Source organism: Chondrus crispus, genomic scaffold (genome assembly GCF_000350225.1).
Source record: "Chondrus crispus Stackhouse genomic scaffold, scaffold_58, whole genome shotgun sequence".
NCBI classification, from domain to species: Eukaryota; Rhodophyta; class Florideophyceae; order Gigartinales; family Gigartinaceae; genus Chondrus; species Chondrus crispus.
Genome location: NW_005178551.1, coordinates 311630 through 329403, shown reverse-complemented (window position 1 = coordinate 329403; position 17774 = coordinate 311630). Strand labels below are relative to the sequence as shown.

The 17774-nt window shown below is 58.9% G+C and overlaps 4 protein-coding genes; 2 read left to right on the top strand and 2 right to left on the bottom strand.

The window, feature by feature from the left end:
* Positions 1-912: 912 nt before the first annotated feature.
* Positions 913-1146, bottom strand: CHC_T00006995001 (hypothetical protein). Its single transcript, XM_005710361.1, has one exon. It carries the CDS (start codon positions 1144-1146, stop codon positions 913-915), a length of 234 nt encoding a protein of 77 aa, XP_005710418.1.
* Positions 1147-1150: 4 nt separating this feature from the next.
* CHC_T00006994001 (hypothetical protein) lies at positions 1151-1984 on the bottom strand. Its single transcript, XM_005710360.1, has one exon. The coding sequence runs from the start codon at positions 1982-1984 to the stop codon at positions 1151-1153; it is 834 nt and encodes a 277-aa protein (XP_005710417.1).
* Positions 1985-3479: 1495 nt separating this feature from the next.
* On the top strand, positions 3480-4591 carry CHC_T00010239001 (60S ribosomal protein L22). XM_005710359.1 is given in 5 exon segments: positions 3480-3781; positions 3782-3793; positions 3908-3994; positions 4296-4565; positions 4566-4591. The coding sequence occupies 3 exon segments, from the start codon at positions 3782-3784 to the stop codon at positions 4563-4565; spliced, it is 369 nt and encodes a 122-aa protein (XP_005710416.1). The 5' UTR covers positions 3480-3781; the 3' UTR covers positions 4566-4591.
* Positions 4592-5482: 891 nt separating this feature from the next.
* Positions 5483-7249, top strand: CHC_T00006992001 (hypothetical protein). XM_005710358.1 is given in 2 exon segments: positions 5483-6895; positions 6896-7249. The coding sequence occupies 1 exon segment, from the start codon at positions 5483-5485 to the stop codon at positions 6893-6895; it is 1413 nt and encodes a 470-aa protein (XP_005710415.1). The 3' UTR covers positions 6896-7249.
* The last annotated feature ends 10525 nt before the right edge of the window (positions 7250-17774 follow it).

Below are 17774 nucleotides of genomic sequence, written 5' to 3'. Positions count from 1 at the left end.
CGTCGCCCCTCTCCTCGCGGGCGGGGGCGTCGACGTGCTCGTCTGCAACGCGGGCGCGACTTGCCGCGACGAGCAGAAGACGCGCGAGGGCGCCGGCGCGACGTTCGCCGTGTGCGCGCTGGGGCACCACCTGCTCGTGCACCTGCTGCGGCCGCGCCGGCTGGTGTGGGTGTCGGGGGACATTTACGCCCTCGCCAGCGGCAACGTCGACGCGTGCGCGGACGGCGCGGGCGAGCACGCCTACTTCCAGGCGTGCCTGGGCCGCATGCTGCTGGCGAGGGAGTGGAAGCGCCGCGCGGCGGCGTGGGCGTGCCCGATGGAGGTCGTAGCCGTGCACCCGGGAGTTATCGATTCCGAGTTCAGTAAGACGAGCGGGGTGGTGAAAAGGCTCGCGGGCATGGTGCTGATCACGCCCGAGCAAGGGGCGCAGGCGAGCATCCTGGCGGCCAGCGCAGCGTCGGCGGAGCTGCACCAGGAGCGGGCGCTGCCGTACTACCACAACAAGCATGGCTGGCTGGAGCTGGCGGGCGACGACCTCGCGATGGACGAGGAGGGCGCCGCGCGGCTGTTCGCGCAGTGCAACCAACTGTGCGGGATGGACGGCGGGCGGGAGAGGGATGGGGACAGGGTGGATTGAATGAGCGTGTCACCGCGTCCCGCGCAGTCCTGGGAGTGAACCTATTGCGCGGGATAGCAGGTGGCATGCGGAGCTGCGCTCCCTGCTGTCCGCCCTCGTGGTTGAGACAGTCAGCCATGCGACTATTGCGACTGGGCTGCAGCTCGACCGTTGTAGAGGGCGGCGTTACTTGGAAGGGATGCGGCAAGCACCCCGGTGCTCGGCGCCGCGATCGTCGCGTGCGATAGCAGGCGGCGGGGGCGCGCGCGATGAGGCCGGGGACTAGGCGAGGGAGGTTATTGTAAGCTAATGGTGGTGAAGGTTGGGGAGTGTAGGTGAAGATCGGTGAGAAGGCGAAGAGGCACATGTGGTATATTTATAGTGTTCGCAATGCGGCGAAGATTGTGGACGTCGACGGCGACGGCTTGCAGGGTCAGCTGAGCAGAGATGCAGCGTGCAGTATCACGTGCGCTTTTTTTTGGAAAAATTATCGACACTGCACAGTACAGTGCCTTGATCCCCTTTAACATTTGATCAGAACATTGGTGGAGCTGAAGGCACAGTTTCCAACAGCCGACACGCTTCCACTGCGGTCGGTCTCGCCTCCGGATCCTTCACCCACAGCCGCGAGATCAAGTCCTGCACTTCCTCCGCGACACCCTCTGGTGGGAACCCGGGCCGCTCGCCCCTTCCAATAACCGCTGCGACAACCTGCGCAGGGCGCAAACCCTCAAACGGGCGATTCCCCGACGCCATCTCCCACAGCAGCACGCCAACACTGTACATATCTGCCATGCAGAGCCGCCGGAACGTCTCTTCCTTCCCGACGCCCGTATCGCGGTCCTCGTCGAGCAGCTCGGGCGCCATGTACCCGACGTAGTCCGCGGGGAACTCGCGCCGCACGTCCGCGCCGCACTCGGCCTTGCAGACCGTCCCGCCCACCTCGAACAGCTTGATGCGCTGCCGCGCCGCCCAGTCCTCGCGCAGCGGCAGCGCCAGCCCGATCGCGTCGCCGGACAGCGCCCACCCGCCGCTCGTGTCCGACTCGTGCAGGAACCGTGTCGCGCGCACGATTTGCAGCGACAGCGCCAGCACCGTCGCGCCCGTCAGCCGCTGCTTGCGCCGCCGCACCAGGGAAAGGTTCGCCCCGAGCGTGCCCCCCGACGGCACCTCCGTCACCACCACCGTCCGCTTGTCCGCCCCCTGCGTCCGCGACAGCCCGTATAGCTGCACCATGTGCGGCCCGCGCAGCCGCTTGAGGCACCGGATGTGCTGCTGCGACTCGTTCAGCCGCCTCTCGCTCGCGTCCACGAGCGCCCCCTCCGTGCCTGCCAGCGGCAGTCGGATTGCTACCGACTCCCCGTCCATCGTCCCCGTGTACACTACGCAGTTGTGCCGCCGCATGTACGCGAGCTCGGGTATCTCCGTCCACGAGAGCCGCTTGAGCTCGATGTAATCCTGCCCAAACTCGTCTCTTGCGTCGCGGGTTCCCCCTGCAGTAGCCCGTGCACCACCAGGCGTGGATGCGCCCCCGCTTGTCGCGGCTGCCAGTACGCGGAGCAACTCGTAGTTGGGCACTACGTCCACCAGCGGCGTACGGCACTCTGGGCAACATGGCGAGCGGTCCGTCTCCCACATCGTATCGTTGCAGACGCTGCACGCAAACGTATGCCCGCACGCGCCCGAGCATATCGGCTTCCTCATCTCGCCGTCGTACGCGTTGGTGCAAATAGGGCACGCCAGTGTCACGACGTTGCTCGGGCAGAAAATCAGCCGCCGGTCCGCGCGCTGCCCCTTGACCACCACGTCTACCGGCCGGATTTCAAACGTCCCATCCGCGTTCTCATCCTCGCGACCCATCCCCTCCCCGCCCTCCCGCCGCGACACAAGCACGGGCCGCCCCGGGATGCCGAGCACCCTGACGGTGCCGTCCGCGCTGCCGGACGCGACGTGCTTCCCGTCCGGCGCGATCGCCAGCTTGTACACGGCCTTGTGATGCGCGTCGTGTACGGCGACCGGCTCCTTCGCGCCCTGCCCGCCCTCGGCGATGCGCCACACCCTGACGACGCCCTCCGCGCCGCCGGTGGCCAGCACGCCGTCCGCACCCAAGGCGACGGCGTGCGCCTTGCCCCTCTTGCGCTTGTGCGGGGCCTCCGCGACGACGCTGGCGACGCGGCGCAGGCGGCCGCCCTCGGCGCTCCACACGCAGGCGACGCCGTCCCAGCCGGCGGACGCGAAGGCGTCTGCGGCGGGGGAGAAGGCGAGCGCGGAGACGAAGCCGGCGTGCGCGCGCGCGAGCAGCGGGGCGGCGGTCTCGTGCGGGCGGATGCGCCACAGGCGGACGTGGCCCGCGGTGTCGCCGAGGAGGAGCGCGTCGCCGTCCGCGGAGAAGGCGGCGGAGAAGACGACCGGGCCGGGCAACGGGAGAGAGGCGACGGAGGCGCCGGCGTAGGTCAGGACGCGCACCACGCCGCGCGAGTGCACGGCGAAGCGGCCGCCGGGCGGCGCGCCGGGCGCAGAGGGCGGCAGGCGCGCGAGCGGGGGCGAGAGCGCGATGACGACGGCATCGGTGCGCGCGGAGGCATGGAGGGGGAGGAGACTTGGCAAGTGAGGGTGGACAAAGCGGACGAGGGGGGCCGTGGAGGAGGCGACAGCGAGGACAGTCGGGCCGCAGGACAGGTGCGAGGAGGGCGGAAGGGAGAGGGGGGGGAGCAGGGTGGTGCCGGTCCAGATACGCAGGTCGGAGGTGGAGGTGAGGAAGGCGAGGAAGGAGCCGCAGGGGGAGAAAGTGAGTGCGGTTACGGCGGATGAGGGGCTCATCGAGGGGATGGGGGGTGCAGACGGAGTTGACGATGAGGGTGAGAAGGTTGGTTCGACTCTGTCAAGCGAAGAGAACACTTTGATCGAGAACACGTTGATCGCGACCCACGTGTGGATTCACGTAAATCGGGATCGGCTGGCAACGGAATGCCACGTGTCGTACGAGGCGAAGCCCTAAATCCAGAAAATTTTCTATTGCAGCGTCCGCGACGTCGTCCCGTGCCGCAACCACACCGATATTGTTCCCGCATCCCTTCGTTACTAGCTCTCCCAACCTCGCAACGCCCCCGACAACAACCTTCATTCACCTCTCCATTCTCTTCCACCCCCACCCTCTCTCTCATCATGCCTTCCTCAGTACGTCTGCCGCGACCCTCATGATTTATGAAAGCGCCGCCGCCTCGGTTGCACGCCTTGTCTAACGTGTTCTGCCTTTTTGTCGTGAATTCACCGTTTCTCACATGCGCGTAGAGCAAAAGATCCGGCAAAGTCGGCGGCAAATTCGTTATCGACTGTTCAGCCCCGTGCGATGACAAGATCATGGACGCTGGAGCATTTGTAGGTTGAACTTCTATCTATAATCTTTTTGTCATTCTCTATTCCGCATCCGTTCACCTCGCCTGCGCTCGTCGTCAATTGCACGCCGTGCATAAATATCCGCCTGAAGCGCGATCCGATCATCCCAATTGCTGCAGCCTGCATGGCGCCCGAGCCATGCGCATTGGAAGGAGTCGGGTTGGAGGGTGTGGGATGAAGCGGCGGGCGCAGGCGAGCTTGGACTGGACGCGATAAACAACTCCCGCAGAGTGCTAACCATGCGTCTCTGGTCTGTGGATTGTTGGGCAATAACTCCCTACAGGAAAAGTTTCTTCACGACCGCATCAAGGTGAACAACAAGACCGGGCAGCTCGGCGACGTGGTCAAGGTGTCGCGCGACAAGTCGCGCATCACGGTCGAGGCGACGCAGAAGTTCTCCAAACGCTATCTCAAGTACTTGACAAAGAAGTACTTGAAGAAGCAAAACCTCCGGGATTGGATGAGGGTCGTGGCGTCCGACAAGAACACATATGAGCTTCGCTACTTCAACATTAGTGAGGACCTCGATGAAGACGACTCGGATGAGGAATAAACTAAAAAGCGTTGTGTTTTGAGAAATGACTGTGTGTGTGTTTGGCACGTTGCCGGTAGCGCGTTGCCGGTTGCGCGCTGCCGTTTGTGTGTGTGTGTGTGTGTGTGTGTGTGTGTGTGTGTGTCGCGGGATGCGAGAAGCCATAGCGTTGGGATCTGGTCGGAAAATAAAAGAGAAAAACACGACTGAGGCCCGTTCAGAGCGTCGCTAAAATTTCCCCGAAATCCAACGCGTTCCTGTGGAGCGATAGGCCACTTGCACTCTTTGCGGGCCTCGCCTCCTCCCTTCCCCCCCTCCCCCACCAGACTCCCTTATCCCACACCTCCAACCTCCGGCCCCCATCTCAACAACTCCTTCTGCCTTCTCCGACCATCCGTCCCGCCCCTACCGCTCCACAACTACCCCCGTGTTCAAATCCATAAATTCTACTCTGCTGTCATCCCTTCCGACCGCCCTCGTGGAAGAGCCGCCGCCTCTGCCCCCACCCAGCTTGCCTGTGTGCACACATTGGATTTTCCGTTTCCCACCTTCTTTTTCCGCACAGCATCTCCACTACTCTTCCGACTCTCACAAATTGCATTCGAACAGTCACCGTTTCACCCGCCATCGCCATTCTCATCACACAGCGCTCACTGCCCCGCTCGAGCATGATCTGGAGAGAATAGTCGTTGCGTCGTCGATTGTTTATTCCACCTCAAATCTCCCGGCCACCTCCGCTGGCCGCCGAGAGTCGGGTGTTCATGAGCAACCTATATCACAACTATCGCGGTGACAGCGCTAGCCAACGCCCTGCCGCTTCCCCACCACCGCACTCGCACCTGCCACCAAGCAGCGACCCAAACTCAAGTTTTTCCGCAAATCTTGTAAATACTGCCTTCCCCGGCGTACCATCATCGCGCCCCTCCAACCATATCGCCATGAACGGTACACGAACGGCTCCGCTCGGTCCGCGCCGTTCGCCACCATATGAAGACTCGCTTTTTCAGATGATGGGGAAAGGCTTCGCAGATAAGTCCGCCCGATCCGCTCAGCCGAATTCTTCTACCCAATCCCTGCCGCCCTCCCACGCCGCCACACTGGATCAATACTCTAAAATCCGCTCCGCATCATCCAACGTCTTCGACCCGAGTGAATTTCCATCACTAGGCGGCGGCCTCGGAGGCCCTGGTCCAATGTCGCTCAACCCCGCCGCATTGTTAACCAGTTCAACACCGCTGGATGTACCAGCACTCACCTCGGTTGGAATGCCTGGACCATCAGTCAATGGCTTGGGTCCCTTTACGGACATGTACAACATTGCGGGCTATGGCGACGTACGAGCAAAGGCAGTTGATGCAGTGACGGGCACGGCCGGATCATCAGAATTTAGTATGCAAAGCGAAGACTTTCCTGCATTGGGTGGAAAACCAGGTCCGGGCGGCATGCGACCGCCAAGCATGATGAGCACCGCACCAAACGGTCCAACTCTACTACCGTCTATGGCACGAGCGCACCCAGCAGCCCCAGATGCTATTCGACAAGGGCACAACGACATGGCAGAGTTGACCGGAGTAGACATCAGGACAAAAGGGATACACGGTCTGAGCGATGCGGGCATACCGAACGGTGACGCTGTTCCAGTAGCAACTTTGCAAACAACTAATGCAGGCTCAAAACCGGAACCAGAAGCTCCGCTCGTTTCGGATAGTATTGGAATCGGTGCAGACGGTACAAAGGCGGCTGCGTCACCAAAAGTCCTCGCTGCCGATCAATACGGAATGAAAGGTTTACTTAAATTTGTTGGCTCGCGTGCAGAAGGAACAGACATGAACATGCTTTCCGTCGGAGTTGACCTAACTCTGTTGGGGCTTGATTTAACGTCTCCAGGACCGTTGTACAAGTCTTTTTCAAGTCCATGGGAGGGGGGCCAAGTCGGTACTCGAGGCAGTGACAAGACTGGGGTACCGCAGAGAAACGAAGAACCAGAGTTCAAACTGCCGACCTGCTACTACATGCAACCACCAGCATTGAAAAATAGTCATTTCGCCAAGTTTCAATTGGGGACGGTTTTTTATGTCTTCTACAATATGCCCAGAGATATCCTTCAAGTTCTTGCGGCGATTGAACTGTACAATAGGAAGTGGATGTATCACAAAGACCTCAAGCTGTGGTTTACGAACGAGCCAGATGTATTGGAAAGCTACGACCGTGCCGCATACGTCTATTTCGACATCAAATCATGGGGAGAACGACCGTTCCATGACGCCAACCAATCATTCATACAAGGATTGATGACTGAGGACGAAGTTAGATCGGTTCCTTTACCAGGGTTGCGGCCAACTGCGTCGTGAATGTGCCGAAGCGGGGTGCTTGTTGGCCATTTGCATTGCAGGCGGGAAGAGAGCTGTTTGTGGGCCAGTTGTGGATATTCGATGAGGCGGGATTAAAACAGGAACCTCCTTAAATATTGTCTATGGCTCTCTTCGTCAGTTGAGGTCTTTGGATGGAGAACGCCTGCAAGTGCGTGATCGGAAACCCCTTTGTATATTTGCACGTAGTCGGATGTGTAGTTTCCCGACTTGAAGGGTTTCAGAGACGCAGAACCAGGGAACGCCCTAGTAGTGAAATTAGGAATACTGCTGCAGCGCTCTACGAACGCCTGTCACGTTGGTGCAAGGTAATAAAGCAGAACCACCCCCTCCCTATCTCCAACAAGTACCAGCTATTTGCAGAGCTTTCTCGTTGACCTCATGACTTGCTCCGGTTCTACGAATGTGAATCAAAACTAGCCTGATGGAGTCCGCACCCTCGCCACTCGCTGCCGTGAAGGTAATGTTTTAGCGCAGCATGCTTTAGGGCCAGCCGCTCACGAACAGCGTCAGAAAGTCAGCAATCTACACACTGCACGTTACTCGCTTAGAACTGGTGAAGGCCCCTCACCTTCTCAGACACCAGTGCACGAGGCCTGGGAGTCACGACAAGCTTGCAATGTTAATTGCTTAGTTGGATGGGTTTGCCCTTCTTACGGGCGCGCACATTAGAAACGATATTCGACTAGGTAATTCCGGTCCCTGTAGTTGGTGTCTAGAGAAGGGATGCTACAGAAGGGATGCTACTTCTTCACTGGGCATGCGAGACGTAGCAAATTGGTGACTAACCGTGTGTGAGCAATACTGGGAGACCACCAGAAAGAGTCCATTGATGGACTGTGCCGAGAGGGTAGGGCCATTGATTGCCTTGGCGGGCAACGTGTGAAATGGAGAAACAAAACCGGCCATTGCCGGGAAACAAGCCAGGGCCAGGGTACGGTAAGATCAGATCTCGTGGATTTGTCCCGTTATACAGTATCTTGCTCTGCAAGAAAACCTAGAAGCAGGCATTGAGAACAATAAATATGTGTCTCAGATACAGTGTTTGTGGTAGACTCTCAATCTTTCAGTATGTTTAGAAGTATGTGCGTCAGAGACGCACAGTCAGTCTTTTGGTTGGAAAACCGGCAACTGAGTAAAAAGTGTACCAATGCGGGATATGCAAGCAATCAACAATTGTATCAGTTTACTGGCAGCAGTACGAATCTGAAAACGAGCTCATCAGCGCTCAAAAACCGTCCGCCGAATCAACACCAAAAAGCTCCCCAGAGTCCGCTGCCCCGCCCCACCGCCTACGTTTCGTTCCACAGCCCGCTTCTGGCGCTTTCTGTATGCCGACTGCGCACGTTTTCGCTTCGATATGTAAGTTTCCGCTATGTCATGCAGGCGTTTCAATTAGCGCTCTTACGTCTTACCATCAGCGTCCCTGAGGGGATACCATTTGACATGAATGTTAGTTAAAGCAACGGTCATTCTAATGATACGATCATACCCCCCTTCTGCCCACCTATACTTGTTGGCGACGACAGCCCAAAGGGTACCCTGCCGACCGAAAAAATTCTCAACAATTATTCTGTCTGCTGCCAATGCTGTATTTTCCTGTTTTTCAGACCCAGAGAGCCCCCCCCCCCCCTACAAAGTATCTTCTTAGGGATAATTGCAGGTACTTCTGATCCCATGCCTACATATCCCTTGTCCTAAAGAACTCCCCATCGATTAGGATACGATTCAGATCGCCGCCCAATTTCCGTACTTGCCAACTCCTCTCCCTATTTCTCTAAAGCATCGCCATGAAAATGAAGCATTTCCCTCATAATTTCGATATCGGAGACCGAGCCGGGATAGTGGTTGCTTATTGATATTGCCTGGCCGTTGGGGAGCACAGAGGCTTCTACTTTAAATCCGTAGAGTTTGTGCTTCCCAGAAAAAAAGTTCTTCACTTCCTTGAGGGAACCTCCTGGCTTGTAAATTTGCTGAAAAGTTACGTCCGTGGCGTATCGACACATTTTAAAAGTTTTAAATGTAGTTTTGTCCGCCAGAAGTCGTTGCATATCAAAATTTTCTGCGTACGATTCCACAAAGCGTGTATACAGAAAACCGGAGGTAATCGCTATCATACTCTTCACCCTTTTTCAAATGTTGCTGTTTTCATCTCGAAGAGATATGCCATGAGATCCCACTTTGAGCCATGTTTAGGTTCACATACCGACATAAAAAATAAATCCTTCGCCTTGATGGGGCTCTTGCTGCCCCTTCCCGTATTGTAGCGTGACGAGACGTGTTCTTGTACTTGATTCCATACCCCGTTAAATTCACTCACTGTAAAGTTTATCATATTCATCAATGCCCGATCTCCATCTTCCTTGATAAACTCATCCATTTTCGGGGACTCACTTTCATCAGTTTGATCGTCATCAGACAGTTGAGTTGCGTCGTCGTAGCGCTCAAGCTCCTCCTGACGCAAGGCAGCTTGCTCCTCCAACAATTAGAGTGCTGCGGCGGGTGTGGGGGCAGAGCGTGAGGGCATGGTGACTGAGCTTGTGTTGAGCGCTACGTCGAGCTCAATAGACAGGTGTAGTGTCGGGTAATAACAGGGTTTTGGCGGCCGTTAGGGAGTTTGGAGGAGATGCCGTGAGGAAATGTGGAGGAGAGACAGAGGGTGAGGTATGGACGGGTGTTGGCGGGGAGATGTGTAAGAGAAGCAGAGGGTGAGATGAGGAGGGGCGTTAGGCAGACGTGGAAGTGAGACGGCAGGTGAGGTGTGGAAGGGCGAGGTGTAGACGGGTGTCAGTGGGGAGATGTGGAAGAGAGGCAGAGGGTGAGGTGTACGGGAGGGGCGTTGGGGAGACGCAGAAGAGAAGTAAAGGGTAAGGTGGTGAGGAGCGGTGATGGGGAATGCGGGATAGGACGGCGGGGAAGTGCTAAGGAGGGACGTAGGTGGGGGAAGGAGCGTCTTTTTATGCCCGATGAACGATATCAGCGCAGAGTAGTGTGGTAGGAGTTGGGTTCTTTCCGAAGAGGAGAGCCGTTTGACTGGAAATGTGGTTGTCCGGTGCACATTGGGGCTTCAGGCAGATTCTATTATCTTCCGTGGGTCAGAGGGAGCTTGATGCGCGAGAGGGTGTTTGATGCGCGAGAGGGTGTTTGATGCGCGAGAGGGTGTTTTTCGGAGAAGATTTGATAGTCTTCGATCATGAACGGTCTTCTCAGAATTGCGCATCCAACACACAGTTAGCATGGTGGTCTCAAAAGAGCTTTTTAGGTTGCAAAAATTTTAATCTAGTACTTGTTACTCATACAGTACAGTTCTACTGAACAAACACACAGTTTAATGTGTCGTTTCGGAATGGGTCAATGTTCTCCGGAGAGAACAAGGTATTCAACGTATTGCCGTCTAACTGCTCCCTCCGCCTAATGATTTGAAATGATGGCGAAGACGAGGACGTCGTCATCCCCCGTTTCCCTCCGTCGCCGCACCCGCTGCAAGCCAATGTAGTGGGCCCATGCGTGGCTGCGTACGGCGCCAACAACTCGAGTGCGTTCAGCTTCGAGAATTCGCGCGCGACATCGCAGTCGCCTTCGCGCGCAACACCGCATCCGCATTCGCCTTCGCGCGCGACCCCGCCGTCGCCCTTGCGAGCGACACTGTCCTCGCCTTCGCGCCCTGCTCCACCCGCTCAGGCCTCCTCTGCCCAAGTCCTTCCGCTCTCGCAACCATGGGTGACCGTTGCAGCAGCTCAACCCCGTCGTACTCCTCGCTCTTTTCCCCCGATAATTCCTGCAAACGCGGCGAGCGCCGCGCTACCTTCCACTCGCTTCGTTGACCAGGCCTCAGCTTCCACTCGTTTCGTTCCCCTGCCCTCAGATTCCACTGCATCTTTCATTTCTCCTTTCGTCGCGGCTCGCTCTCTCCAGCTTCCACATGTCCAGGCCCGCTCGGGAGATATCGTACTCACTCTCGCCGCTGCCCGTGCGGCACTTGCTGCCCCTACTTCAGTCTCGCATGCCACACTCGCTGAAGCCCACGCTCTCGTCCGCACCGGAGAGCCTGTGGCTCCGCCCCCCGCCGTCACCGCCTACAGTCTTGCCCCGGACGCCAACTTCGCTGCATTCCCTTCCTTTGCTGCTGCCCAGTCCGCCCAACGTCGAAGCGTCCACCTCGCTGGCGCCGTTCTTCCTCCCCACGTCATAGTCCCCGGAGTTGGCCGCTGGATATACGTCTACTTCCTCGCGTCTCAAACTGATCTCTTCGTCCGCATCCTCGCCCACCTCCGTCTCATCTACGAAGACCTCGCCATCCTGCCCCCGTGCCTCCCACCGCTTCCGCTCTCGACTCTTTCGCCGCCGCCGGAGTTGTCTGCCGCCTACGCCGCCAGGCGCTCCGTCTCGTCAACCGCCGTGCCGCTACCCGTCCGTCAAGCTCTGGCCTTCTCGCTTCAGGCTCACGCCCGCGAGATCACCCCTCGCCAGTCAACCCGCCATAATCCACCCGGACCCTCTACTCGCGTGGCTTGATCCGCTCTTTACCGCCCTGCGTCCACCCTTCCTTCTCCGTGGCACGCCTCTGCCCCTGTTGTGGCGATTGCCGCCCCTCAAGTCCCCGTCGAGGCCCCTACTCGGGCTCCCACTGCCGCCTCGACTTCCGCTCCGCCCACTTCGCCTGCTCGTCCTCTTGCGGCTCGGCCTCCTGTTCCGCCCTTTCCGGTCCTTGTTCCCAACGTACCCACCCGTGATGCCGCTGCCACGGTCGCTGGCGCCGACCATGCTACGGCGCATGCGCCCTTAGCTATTTCCCCGCTCCCCCTTATCTCCTTCCGCCTCCCCCTCCCTCCCCTCTTGCCTCGTCCGACCGCCCTACACTTCCCCCCTCCCCTTATGAAGCGCTTCCCCCCTCCCCCGCCTGGCCGCCGCTACCTGACCACGCCGGCCCCTCAGCCGCCCCCAATGCCCTGCGCAAACGCCTCTCCATCTCCGCCGCTCTCCCCTCGGCCCGCCGTTTTCGCAGTCCCTCCTTCTCTTCTGTCGCGGTTCCGCTCCCGCACCCTTCGTCATCACAGTGAGTCAACAGTCCCTCTCATCCTCTGCTACGCCCTCGTCCCAGGTACCCCCCTCGCTCACAGCCCGCCTTCATCATCCTCTTCCTCCTCTCCCCTTCCTTCAGTTGAAGAAATTCTCCGCTCCCCATTCCGCCCCTCTGACATCTTCAACTCTATCCCTGGGCATTGCTTGCACGCCACGGTGCTGCTCCTCATTTGCCTTATCAGAAAAGCCTCAGCTCGCCTCTCCCCCCTTGACATGCACGCTGCATGTCTCCGCCTCCACCTCTTCCCGACCGCAGTGCTCCGACGATCATTCCGTGGTGAACCTGGATGGCGAACACAATCACGCCAACGTCTAGCTTTATCTCAATGCCTCCGCCGTGCTGGTTCCGAGTCCGAATGGCCCGCCCTATGGCGCGAGGCCCTGGATGCTCATCGCACTGTAGTGCAATATGGGGGTTTACAGGGGGGTGAAACGAAAGGAAATTAATTGGATATGAAAAATAGTCCGGGTTGGGGGACACACGTGTGAATAAGTGCACAGTTTTAATTTTTAATTGTTTTTTTCATTTAGTTAATTAGTTGGCATTAATTTTGCTGACATTAGATTAGATCTAGGATCTAGCGCCGCGAGCTACTGTAGTGGCTCCGGCGGGGCGATATATATATCAGCCCGCTGACCACCAAGTCAGTAAAGGTAACCCGAGTTGCCAGAGTTGAATATCGCCTTGGTCGAAGTCCGTCTTTCCCAAGACGCTCCCTTTTACCACAGATTACGCTATCCTTTGCGCTCTGGGGTTCCCTTTCCTTTTCCTTTATTTCACCTATCCATTTCTATTTCTATCTCTATTTCTATTCCCTTACCTTGTGTTGGTTCCACCGTGCCTGATTGCGATCCACATTGTGACGACTGGAGTCATCGGGCTCTTGTGTTGGTTCTTTTGTTTGTTGTTGGTGCCATCGGCTTTGGTTGCGACCGGACCGGTGTAGGTGTCTTAGCCATCGGGCGACACGTGGGTGTAGCGCTGCTACTTGTTTACGTCCCCCGACGGAGGCTGTTGCGACGACGTCTCCCTCGAAGGTCCTGTTGTGTATACAGGACAGTGTTGGTTCCATCGGATACAGGTTGCGACCGTTCCGGTGTCGGTACTTTGCCATCGGGCAGTACGGAGGTGTAGCGCTGCTACGTGTTTGCAAATTCCCGTCGGGCTGCGTTGCGACGCCCCCGTCGAAGACCTTATCAAGGGTATAAGGTGTACCAGGTGTAGTATAACCCCCTCCCGTGGAACTAGATTTAGATTAGATCACACACGTGTGCCTCACGTGTATCATACGTGTACCACACGTGTACTGTCAGCCCCGATGACCGACAGTACCGGGGCGCAGGACGACCCGCGCTGACTACAGTAGCTCTACAGTACAGTTCGTACTGTACTGTAGTATGATAGACTAACTTGTACATTAAATACTAGGGCAGGCCGGCGGCGGAGGGGAAGGACAAGCACGAGCTTGTCCAGAACCTACGCCTTTGGTCAACCTCGCCCCGCTTATTCTAGAACGGGTTCCGACTAGCCCGTATCTAGTTGGGAAACGAGCGGGCAGGGGACGCGCAAGCACGCCAGCGAGCCTAGATCCGCCTCCGCCCGTCAGCGCTGGTACGTCACCCAGCGCTGCGCCGGGGCGTCGAGGCGTAGATCGGCCCGCGCGTGCGCGCGTCCCTGACCGTACCCGCTCTACCACTGCTACCCCGGGCTCGCCCGGTTCCGTTAGCTGGGGTTGCTTCCCGTCTTCCCGCCGATCGGGGTCTCCACAAGAACTGAGTATACACCCCCCTCCGTTGGGGGTGTTTATACTACAGTGGTCTCCCGACCTAGAAGACTTTACGATCGTTCCGAGAAGACGGCCGATTTCCTCCGCGTCCGTATGCGTCGAGATGAGCGAAGGGTCCGAACCCTCGGTCCACTCCGCACCGACCGATATGCAGGCGTCCTCGCTACGCGTCCGATCCGACGACGGCGCCGCAGGTCCTCGGGATCGCGAACCGTCGCCGGACTACTCAGAAGGACGCGCTCGCGCGATGTACGAACGCATCGCGGAGTATATCGAGGATGTCCAGACATCCCCTCGTGTCGACGTGACCGACCACGTCTACGCCCGCTGTACTGACGAGTCGCGCTACCTCCACGAAGGAAGGTTTGAGCGCGTGACTCAGTCCTGGGAGAGCCTGCGCGCGCTCGTCGACCAGTTGCACTCCGTCTAGTGTTGGTCGAGGACGCGCGCATCGATGCCCCTACGGCGGACGTTGCACGTCGACCCGCGAGTACGAACTCCGGGGTACGACGGGACACGCAGCCTTTCCCATTTGCCGAACAGATGGGAGCGTTCGCGCATACGGCTGCAGAACTCAACTCGACGCGCCGGAGCGCTCGTGAGTTAGAACAGAACTCGGCCGTAAGGTCGCTCGGAGCCCCCGAGAGGGCCCGGGGCCACTGTTCCTCCAGGCGCGTCCGATGCGCAGGAGTGGCCTCCGACTGGTGCCGTCACCAGTCGGAGCGCGGAGGATATCAAACCAACGACGAACGCGAATTTCGCGTCCGAGACTCAAGCTCTGCCGCATGCCGTCGGAAGCATGCGGCAGTTGCGACAGGTACCGTACGGGCACGACCAAGACCGTGGAGGAGCCGCTCGCGGATCCGGAGAACCCATGTTCTCCGTCGATCCTCGCTGGGGCGGCTACCCGCCGGTGAATTACACCGCGCACCCCGGTCCGGTAGACGTACGTACACTACCCGTCACCGCGTCAGGCGCGTTCGTAAGATGGACAGGCATCGGCCGAAAGGTCGCCCGGAGCCCCCCCGAGAGGGCCCGGTGCCACTGTACCTCCGAACGCGCCCGATGCGCAAGAAGGGAGCCCGACTGGTGCCGACACCAGTCGGGTCACTGGGCAGCGCAGCCCCAAGACGGACGCAAATTTCGCGTCCGAGACCCAAGCCCTACCGCATGTCGCCGGAGACATGCGGCAAATGACACGCGTACCGTACGTGGACGACAAAAGACGCGGAGATACCGCCCGCGGATCACGAGAACCGATTCTCTCTTTCGATCCCCGCTGCGGCGGCTATCAGCCGGTGGATCTCACCGCGCACACCGGTCCGGTAGACGTCCGTACGCTACACGAATTCGTAAGCGGACTAGCTCCTGCGACCCGGGCCGCAGTGGCTGAGACGGTCCAACGATTGCTCGGACAACAGAATACAGACCTTACAACGATCCGCCGTATCGCGACGCGGGGAGGCACAACGTGCCGCGCTCAGTGCGGTTTGCAGCTGCCGGATCCGAAACCGGCAGCGAGGGGGAATCGAACCCCGAGGTCACATGCGACAAGTTCGCCTTCGGCATCCCTCCACATAGGAGAAGATGAGTGGCAGGCCGACCCTGTCCTCATTACGGGAGGCTACAAGCCCGTGGGAGGCCGACCTCCCACGTCCGCGTCATCAAAGTTGACCGGACGCTTCGCTACCGCATACACCCACACTCCAAGGGCGCCCGGTGGTACGGACCACCGGGTCGCGGAGCTCGACATCTCGCATCGAGATGGAGGCGGCGCTCCGCCTCTTGTGCCACACAAGAAGCCATCGAGAACCCCGTGGGTCCGGTGGCGACCACCATCCGCGAAGAACGCGAAGGCGCCCAGGCTTCCGTAAGCCCGGCCCGTGTTTCCGAAAGAGAAGACACCCTAACCTCCGTAGGTCAGATGCCACGGACCGACCGTGAAGGCACCGGGGCTTGCGTAAGCCCCGTGCACAAGATAGAGCGTCAGGCGTGTGTCGATGCAACACGCCCCGAAGATCCTACCGAACGCCGTGTCGCCGAGGGGATCGCACATGCGCTACACCTCACCGACTTTACCGATTTAGTCGGGGAGGCAGAAGCTAGCCGACCTAGTTCCGCGGAGAGGACACCCGTCGAGAAAGCAGGGATCGGTACGGACGACCCCCGGCCAAGTGCTCGCCGCCGACGGAAGGCACTGTACGCGTCTCACATCAGGTAATTATGTCTACCTGAACCCCACCGATGGGGAAAAGACGTCAAACAAACTCTCATCGCCCGCCGTTGGGCCATAGCGAGTCCTCGCTAATGACGAGCGAACCATCACGATCGATCGTGATGGTGACCGAGCGCGTCTCCGCAGACCCCTGTGTGCACGCGTCTCCGCCGATAGACGTGCCACGGACGGGTGCGACGACCCCGGGTGACCTTGCCGACAAGGTCACCGACTGCACGCAGTATGCCGTCGAACGGTTACTCCGGCATCGAGCCATGGAGGACGGGACTACGGAGTTCCTCATCAAGTAGGCGGATTACGACACGCCCACTTGGACCGCGCGGATTCACGTCCCGGAGGAGTTGGTGTCTCGTTACGCCCAACGCCGCCGGAGGCGTACTGGCAGGAGCCTCACCTCGGACGCGAACGCGGACGTTCGCGCTTAAGGAGGGGGCCCTCAACCGTCTCGTTACGGCTAAATTCAACCGCTCCGTTACGGTTGAAATGGGGACGCACAGAAGTCAAGCCGTATTTAACTTCTGAACCCCAAGGACGCCAAGGACGTAAGGCGTAAAGATTAGGCAGTACGGACTACCTTAAGGTATTGTGGCCCTCGTATTGACCGACTATACGAGGGCCGACGTGTACTCGAACGGATGAGATGAATGCCCCTTTTTTGGGAGCAGAAAGGTCAGACGCTTCCCCCCGAACTGGGTCGCCGGACATTCCGTTAAGTCCGGCAACCGCGGCGAGAGGACGTCCGACGAACGAGACGATCACCGACGCAAGGCAGCCGGTATCGGAAGCAGTTAGGCCCTGGTTGGGCTGAGCGATGGCTAGCGCTTACGAAGCTGAGTTTGAGAATTCGCATCTTAGGGGACGCGGTTCGCCCCAGGAATGGCCGCCAAGAACGTTGCGGCATGGTCAAGTCGCGCCGGTCATGCGCAGGAGCGAACAGATCGCACAAATTAAGGCACGAGAGGTGGGGAGTAGCGTGCGCATGCTTGGGTACGGACAGAGTGAGGATGACGGAGGGTGCGGACGAACAACCGCCCCGCCCCTGCCACGATAATATGCCAAAAGAGGCGACACCTGTCCTCCGGAAATCATCGATTTGACAACGGTTAGTACAGGGGTACGATACAGTACGACCCGGTACAGTTGGCGGGTGCGCGAGCGGACGGGGCTGAAAATGAGAAAAAATAGGGACATTTCTGGTATTGCAATTAGAACTTTTTGTCGTAATTCACGGCGCATGCACAGTTTTTAATATCACTGCAAGGTCATATCGTAATCAAGAGGGCTCTCTTCGGATACCCGACACCGAGTCGCTTTGCTCTGAAAGCGGGCACGATGTCATCCGGAGGAGTCTGCTTTCATTGCCAAGAAAATTGTAGACTGAGAGAGCGAATTACGGCATGTCCGCGCCCCCGCCCCGAATGGCGAGGGACGCGAAGGACAAGAACCGCCTTCAGGCGCTGTGCCCTCGCCCCCGAATGGCGAGGGGCGCCCGAAGGATAGGACGAAGTCCGCACGCTGCGCCCCCGCCACCGTACAGCGGAGGGGCGCGCGGACAAGAAGGCGGATGCGGTTCGCGTCGCGCCCTCGCCACCGATGGCGAGGGGCGCGCAAAAAAGAAAGGAACGTTCGTTGAGTGTCCCCCCCTCGCCCCGATGGCGAGGGGCGCGGACAAGAAGACGTTCGCCGTGCGCTTGCGCCCCCGCCACCAATGGCGGGAGGCGCGAGCGAAGAAAAAGACGGAGTCCGTGCGTTCGCA